The following is an 8,989-nucleotide window of genomic DNA, read 5'->3' as shown; positions in this document are numbered from 1 at the left end:
TGTGTGTGTGTGTGTGTGTGTGTGTGTGTGTGTGTGTGTGTGTGTGTGTGTGTGTGTGTGTGTGTAGTATATATGTGGATTTTTTCTATTGCATTCTGGATTTTTTAATTTTTGAGAAAGATGAATTAAGAGATTTGAATTAATAAATATAGTTATATTTATTTTATATTTTAGAGTTGAAATATAGTCGATTATAGATTAACTAACGTTTAAACGACCATCTGTCATTATAAATATTACTCGTATGCGATAGTATATATTAATATAAATGCGCACTTTAGCGCTTAAACGTAGTCCGTAATTGTCCATAATTAAAGCTTTATTATTTCATAAACTGTTGCTTAAAATAAAAATTTACAAATAACTTTTTTACTTAATTTTTAGAAAGCTTTCTTATTGTAGTATTTTAAATTGTGAATTTTGGAATACCCTTATATAGCATAGTTTTTCTAAAAAGTTTTTCTAAAAAGAATATTGTACAATTAATATCTCATACATGTAACTCATATATTTTAATTTAGTTACTTAAATATCTTAAAATCTTTTATATTTCATATGCAGAATTATTAATTAAAGAAATATTTTATAAAAATATTATATAATATGATTTTATAAAAATAGATAATTTTTATCTTGAAAAATTAATTTTTTTTGAAATACAATTTTTGTATAAAAAATTGTCTTCTAAAATTTTAGGAAAGTTATATCTTAGTAGATAAATTAAAATGAGTAAAAAATAAATAAAAAGCAAAATTGTTATGTGATTTATAAAATTATAAATATTGTAAAGTCAAAAGGCTAAAATTTGTTCAAATTGTTTAAGTTATCTTCCTGCATAGAATGATAATGTTAATTTATACATACTTTGTTTAAGCTATATTACAGATATTAAATTTAAATTATTACAAACTCAATTGGCTAACACTGATATTATTCACTCTCAGCACATAAGGACATTAAAGAAAATTACTGACTTTGCGATTAAGGAGAATTTGATATGATATTACATAACAGGATTGATCTTAGATAGGCGCTTACTTGTTCTCGAATATTATACATACATATATAGAGGTCGATAAACGTTTTATTGACTTTGTTAATAGAAGTATAGCAATACTGTATGTCAAATATTAAAACTTTTAAGAAATTCAGATTCGAAGAAAAGAATATTATGTATGATTATAAGGATCATATTATTAAGTATGCTTTTGTGATTGTGGCTGTGTTATTCAAGATCTCAATCACATGTGATTGAGATCTTACAATATTTTAAGCAACGTTCCTATTAATATTTTTTATCACACAAGGAATAGTATAATATACTATTCCTTGTGTGACAAAAAATATCAACAAGAACGTCGCTTAAAATATTATTAATTTTATTTTTAGTATATTCGATGTAAAAAAAAACAGGGATAGAAAGTTACTTTGTAAAAGTATTAATTAATAATTAATTACCGTTACAAGTTATTGACTTTGAAAAGTAATTCATTACAGTTACAGTTATTGAAATATATATAATTTTCAGTTACTTTTAAATTATTAAAAAAATTTTTTTTTATCAGAATTTTCAGCAGAATGTCACGAGTAATATCAGTACCATTAGGGTTGCGTTCAGAAACGTTACCCAACTGCCTCCGTATATCGTTTTGCTTTTGTTGTTCACTTAAACAAAAGAATGATACATAGGTTCTGAATAACGCAGCGTAAGTCAATTAAAGAAAAAAACTTATGTTTACATGTTATATAATTTTATTCAAAAAAATAAGAAATATAAATATAAAACAATAAACACATGAATATAATTATGAAATAGCTCACATATACAGCCAGTGATGGATAAGACACTCTTAAAATTTATCTAAATACAAATACATCTTCTTAATTGCTAATATTTAATATCTTATAAAATATAATATTAAACAAACGTGTCGTCCTTATATTAGAACCTTTTTATTTTAATATATAAACAAAACTATTATTACATGCTACGTCTAAACATTCTTACCTTACATCACACGTCAAATCTTACACGCTTTAATTAAAAACTCTTAGGATTATTGCTAGAATTTATTTGCGACTTTCTAGAAAAATTCACATTTTTTAAGTATGTAGTGACAATAATTTATTATTTTTATATTTAAATATATTATAATTGAGCTATGATGAAAATAATATAAATTATTGTTACTACATACTTAGAAAGTGCGAATTTTTCTAGAAAGTCGCAAATAATTTCTAGCAATAATCCTAAGTATTAATAAAAATTATCATTAATTTTTAACATTAGTTTAAAAAAATTTTTTTAACATTAGTTTTTTTTTACATTAGTTAAATTCTTTTCTTCTGATTGTAATCAATCAAATGTCTTAACAAAATACATCATCACTAGTTTCCACAAACAGAAGTGACATTCAATAATACGCTCGTGCAAATCGTTCTTTGAATCAATAAAAACGGTCGATAAGCGTCCCAACATATCTACAGTCAGGCGATAGTGATAAATCTAAGGAAAAAAATAAAATTTGTAATTTCAATTATTTTTTAATTAAAGTCTTGTCTGAGGAGACAAGAATCTTTTTCAGTTACTATAATTTAACTTCGTTACTTTTTTCCATCTATAATTATAACTTAACTTAGTTATATTTTTTAAATAACTAATAACTAATTTAATAATTATTTTTATAGTTAAATTATAATTAAGTATAATATATATAATTAAAGTATAATTTAATAATTACTTTATATATTTCAAACTTATTTGTCAATTTAGTGTGCGGCAGTGTTTACTTGGCGCTACAAATCGAAACATTTGATTTATTACAGAAAAGGGAAATTTAACTAAGCACTAATGAACTCTTTTCAATATTGATTTTTTTCCACAGTACGGAGAGAAAAGAAGAGAAGAATGTTCGCAGTGTGATTTTAACGCGGTGTGATTTTAAGACGAAGTCCGTTTGCGTTGACCAACACCAATTCCGATATAAAACGCAATTCGTCCTCTTTATCGAGAGCTTCCACACGGAAGGCTTTCAGCACAGATAAAATGGCCACTTTAACCACTAATGTGGCAAATTTCCAGCCGATGCAATTGCGCGAGCCAGCGCTAAAGGGTATGAAAGCGTAAGGAGGTAACTTGGGACCATCGGGCAAGAATCGCTCAGGACGATAAATGTGCGGATCTGGGAAAAAACGGTCGTCACGATGTAGTAAATAGGAGTTGATGAGAACTGTCGAGCCCGGTGGAATTTGACTGCTCACTAAAAACAGGTAAAAGACATTCCGTGTAAATAAGAATTTTTCATGTGCATTACGCAATTTTTGATTGGACAATAGCAATAGCTATTCATCGCATTTTATAGTTGTTTGTTCTAATTACTTGATAAAATGCTTGGTTCAACGCTCTATTAATATTGATCAATGTGATGATCAATTGTAATGATTTTGATATAATATTGATTAATATAAAATGGTGTAATTGATATTTGGAATATTTTGAAAATTATTTTCAGATCTGTATCTGTCTAATTTTTTAGATACTTCAATAAGATCGTTCTTTACATTGTACGTACGGTTTTCCTCGTAACAATATTTTTTATGCAACCTATTCGACAAATAACAGCGGCATTGACAAATATTATTTACATTTATTTTCAAACACGATCGGTCCAACACTTTCGACAGTCATGCATCAGCATATGTTATTACATTTAAAAAACGATTTTGTTAAAAATATTTGGACCTTTTTACACTCTGCAACTTTTATCTGAAATATTTTTCTATAAAATTTATATTTTCCGAATTATTTGCGGGTTACCGACCTTTTTTCCTAACCCGATATAATTATTTTGATATAGCCTAACAAAATTATTTCCAGATCTCTATTTAATTAGGTCAGCCAAATTATTCTTAGCTCGTATAGAGAGTATGGATCTTTGGGAGCGAGCATAGCAAAGCGGATAGCGCACTGGTCTGCAATGCTACAGATCTCGGGTTCGATTCCCGGCGGCACAAAAAAGAAATTTATTATCATTTATACGCTCGTATCCCCTCTCGGGAGGCAGTGGCAAACCACCGAGAGAGTATTCTTTGCCAAGAGAACTTCTCTAACAAACATCGTCGTCGTTCGGAATCGACGTTAAACTGTAGGTCCCCCATATGAACTGTGTACAAACCAGCGTGCGCACCACAGGGCATATGAGAGAAGTCACCACTATGCTCGGACACGAGCAGAAGAGAAATTAGGTTACTTACTTATTTCAATTGGTTTGTAAATTTGTCTTGCTATAAGTGGAGCCACAGGGTATAATCTCCACTGTTCCTTGATGCAAGCTTCCAACCATGTTAATTTGTGTATATTCTCCGATGTAATTTCATCCGTGTCCACCACCATATCATTGTATTCCTCTAAAATTTTTTGCTAAAAACAAAACAAAACAAGAAAGCACTACAGTGTTAAATTAATGTTAAAAAATATTAAAAAAAAGATAAGTAACACTTTTAATTAGATCTTCTTTAGCTTCTTAATTTTAATTTTATAATTTAAGAAATACATCTAAAATGCGGACGAAATGTAAAAATACAATTTCCTTAAGGTTGTTAAAAAATGATATGTAATAAAATAATACTCTATTTATTGGATTTCATCGTGTATTAAAATTAAGCATAGAGCAGTGATAATACAATATAGAAAGGAATAATACCTGGTATTCGGGGTTTCGTCCTAGCGCGTAAAGTGTCCATGATATGCTGGTGGCCAGCGTATCGTGTCCTGCGTACATAAAAGTATTTACTTCTTCACAAATGTCTTCGTCCGAAAGGACAGTGCCATTTTGTGATATTTGCAATAGTAAATCCAGCAGAGCCCGTCTCTTTTTCTTTGAATTGTTGAAGTTGGTATCGCTTTTCCATTCAGCTTTTCTTTTTACAATTACCTGAAGATTAGATTGTTCTAGATATTATCGCGTATTATTTGCAAGTGGGGGGAATATTGAGAATGGAGAAGTATTATAAATAAGTTTTCTTACTATTCTGATCTAAAATATATGTTTGAAAAAGTTCAAGATTGAATTTACTATAGAAGGAAGTTAAAATATAATGATTTCCTTTGTATAATATGTATATGAGTATAATAAGATGAGAGTAAATGCACTGAAGAAAAGAAATATTTCTCTATTTTTCACGAACATGTAAGTCTAAATTCAAAAAGAAAACTGACCTAAATTGAAATTTTAATGATTAATTTTGTACACAAAATAGATAATAATGAAATAGTGTTAATCTCTGTTATTTTTTGTAATGTTACTCGAGATCTCTCAAAAAACTGGGGCAGTTATTGAAGATAGCCCAGCTTAGAAGGCTTTAACTATCTGTGTTTAGATTGATTATTACCTTGCTGACAAACTCCTGTATGATTTGAATTGAATGGTCGTGCTCTTTGCCTGACTTAGTTAACTTGAAAATCGGATCAAATGATAACCATACATTTGTGAAGCGCATTTGTACAATAGATGCAATCCTAAAAATTAGAAATAAATATTTTATTATATTTTAAATATTTTATTATATTTTTAAAAAATAAGAATCAAGATATATATATTGTATAAGATATATAAAATTGTATAAGAAAACCTGAATACAAAAACATAAAAGAAAATCATTAACTTACTTATCTACAGCCTCGACGTAATCAACTTTGAAGTTCTTTTGCGAGTTAAGCTTGTAACCCATCGCAGTATCTGCAATAAAATTGGTAAAATTAAATTAACTGTTTAAAAATAATTAGTTATTATTATTAATTCAATTATTAAAATTAAGTTTAAATAAAAAAATTTTGTAATCCATGTGGAATATTTTAATATACAATATATATAATAAATACTGATAAATTTTGTAATAATTCCATTTATTAATCAACGTGCATAGCGTACGGATGAATAATTCAGAGTCGGAATTAAGATATAACGAATGAGGCAGTCAGCTCATATAAAAAATTTAAAGGCAAAATAGCAGTATGAATGTTTATATATTTTAATTTATTTGCTGCTAATGGACGCGTTCGCTGTTGAGAGCTTGCTGTTCAAGAAAATCATATGTATACGTAAGGATAGTAAAAATTTTCATAAAATAATTGACAATTTTACGATTATCGAAGCATAAAAAAAAGTGTAATGAAGTTTAAATGAAGAAATAGATTTTGCAATGAAGAATTAATATTATTTATATGCTTGTAAAATGTGTATATGCTATACACATATACTTATGTAATGTATGATTTGTTCGTTTATAATATACACACAAGTAATTTGTATGTAAAGTACATATGTGTATGTGATTATATATATGTTCTTTTTAAATTAATATTAATATATTATATGTCACTTTTATTTTATTATTATTTTCCACGCCGTATGAAAAACTTTTTTGTTACTAAGCGATGCATTTTTTCTTTTGCTTCTGCATTGAAATGTTTAATCCCGACTCTGAAATAATTACACAAGGACAAACTTCAGGTATTATAACATCGATGCTTTAATGATACTAAAATTAATCATTTGCGATAGTGTTCAAAATAATAATATACAATATATCACATAAACATTAATGACAGTTAATAATATATGTTATTGACATGATAATTAACGTTATTCACATTGTGGACGGTGTAATGTAGATAATACGTATATGAAATGTATTTATTCTACAATATATATATTTTAATAACGCTCTATCAATCATCGTCGATATCATAGTGGAAGAAACCACCATGGTCGATACATTTGCGATCAGACAGTAAACGATCGGCAAGCAATAATTGATCGCTTATTTCTTTTCCCACATTCACGCACCTTTCCTGTTACCAATTCAAAATTCCGAGTATGAGTTAGATTAACAAAAATATAAGAAAATTTAAAAATTGTAAAACTATAAATAAAGTATATACATTACAAATATTTTCGCGAATAGATATCGTTTTACGAATGTAAATAAATGGAAGATTTAAGTGAATTTCATCGCATGACTTCGCAAAAGCGATAAAGCTTAATCTGCCCGATAAAGATTCGTTAATGGAGACAGTGGAAATTAACAAATACTCTTTCGCGTAACGAGGACGTAAGGTCGTGCATTGACGATAGCGCAAATTTTCAAAACTTCTTCAAAATTTACGTAGAAGAAGGTTATTTCTATCTCGTCGATTTCACTATCTACTCCGCGAAGTTACAAGTAATCTAAATGATACATTAGATTTGATTAAAATATATACGAGACTCTTTTTAATCGAATCTTATTCTAAAGAAACGTATTAACCTGTGCTAAATACCATGGTACTCTGCTAAAAATCCAAAACAAAATTTTTTAATTGAGCATTTTTTATTTTTGTCCCTAGCGTGTATTTTTACCCTTATAGATATTAAATATTAATACTGGCTAATTAATCACATTTTTTCAGCATTAAAAGTACTATTAATAAAACTTTTAATACTCAAAATAAATAATTAATTGGCCAGTACTAATATTAAATTTTTATAAGGGTAGTCTATGGACAAGTGCCATTATTTAAAAAATTCTAACAGTTTCGCTTTATTTTAAGAGAATGAATATACTAGTATATTTTTTAACAAAAACTGTACTTATATAATCTCATATATTATTTTATTAAATATACCCATCTTTCATATTTATTATATTTAATAAATATATTTAATATAAGAGATTTAACGTAATTAATTAATACATTATAAATATAATTAGTATACAATATAATGAAAGATAATTGGTTTCAGCATTGCCACGATATAACGCACAGAAATTTTCATAATACATCTCTTACAAAAATCTATTACTGACCAATACCAACAAGACAGTAATTAATTACTTATTTTAAGCATAGAAGAACTTCTTCGGTACTTTTAGTATTTCAAATAAGTAATTAATTATTACCTTTCAATGATAGATTGAGTAGTATTAAATTGACAAAATTAAATTTCTGTAAGGGATATTACAAAGTTTAATTGACCAATAATTGTTAGATATATATTATAAAATAGTTAAATTTATTTAGGTAAAAATATCCGCGTTGCTGTACGAGATAACAGAGCGGACAAAACGACTTGGTCAACTTCGGTCTCGCGCAACAAAACCTGAGGTTTTCGAAAAGTAAAGCACTATCGATGTCTCCTACAATCGAGCTTGCGTGTCCAAAAGTGATTCATGATTCAGTACCGAAACCCATTAATTCCATCTCACCAAACGCGCTTAAAGCAATACGTTAGTGATTAAAAATAGTTAGACTATCAGTATTATAATTTCTACTCGAATTTAATAAATCCTTGCAAAAATAATTTGTTAAAGATTCTGCAAAAAAAATTTATAAAATTAAAAAAATCAGGTTGAAAAATAAATACATTTCGTGTGAAATGCGAACGATTGTTATAATTAAAGTTATTATTAACTTTAATAACAAATTATAAAGCATGTGAAAAATTTATTGCAAACCGCAATTACACAGCGGATAATTGAATTATCGCAATCGCGAAAAAATCGGCATTTCAAGTTATCGAGACATAAAACACAGATACATCGATTATGCAATCTAAGAATCTGTGGTTTGTCGAAGTTGAAGCAAATGGATCATTTTGATGTTAAGGCGAAATTATTTAATTCACCGGAGAAAGATAAATTGGATATGACGAAGTTACTGCACGAATCTTTACGGTATAATAACATGAAAAGAAAAACAGTTTTGTTGAAGTATCTAAAAATTTAGTTAGATATAGAAAGAAAAAATATAAATGTTCAGATCTGTATCTAACTAAATTTTTAGAATACTTCAGCAAAATCATTCTTTCTGTGAAAGTTTTGCTGATAACGTTATATTGATAACGTAATGTTCGTTTGTTATTATAACGCAATTACGAAGTGTTAGTGATGATAATAGCGCAAAACAGACGCAAAAGACACGTGTTTGCAATCATCTAACAAATGAATT

At 27.6% G+C, this 8,989-nt stretch overlaps 1 protein-coding gene across 2 annotated transcripts in view; it reads right to left on the bottom strand.

Moving 5' to 3' along the window:
* Positions 1–2,744: 2,744 nt before the first annotated feature.
* LOC108747827 (cytochrome P450 4c3-like) overlaps positions 2,745–8,989 on the bottom strand; it is a 21,705-nt gene continuing 15,460 nt past the window's right edge. For both annotated transcript variants that reach the window (XM_018485663.1, XM_018485664.1), the window contains 5 exons: positions 5,669–5,738; positions 5,392–5,518; positions 4,704–4,934; positions 4,255–4,420; positions 2,745–3,260 (listed from right to left, as the gene is read on the bottom strand). In XM_018485663.1, coding sequence (XP_018341165.1) covers positions 2,926–3,260; positions 4,255–4,420; positions 4,704–4,934; positions 5,392–5,518; positions 5,669–5,738 — 929 coding nt within the window. In that variant the 3' untranslated portion in view covers positions 2,745–2,925. The remainder of the gene's footprint in view (positions 3,261–4,254; positions 4,421–4,703; positions 4,935–5,391; positions 5,519–5,668; positions 5,739–8,989) is intronic.

Source organism: Trachymyrmex septentrionalis, unplaced genomic scaffold, assembly GCF_001594115.1.
Source record: "Trachymyrmex septentrionalis isolate Tsep2-gDNA-1 unplaced genomic scaffold, Tsep1.0 scaffold20, whole genome shotgun sequence".
Taxonomy (NCBI): domain Eukaryota; kingdom Metazoa; phylum Arthropoda; class Insecta; order Hymenoptera; family Formicidae; genus Trachymyrmex; species Trachymyrmex septentrionalis.
The sequence above is the reverse complement of the archived record's forward strand: the minus strand, read 5'-3'. Positions and strand labels throughout refer to the sequence as shown.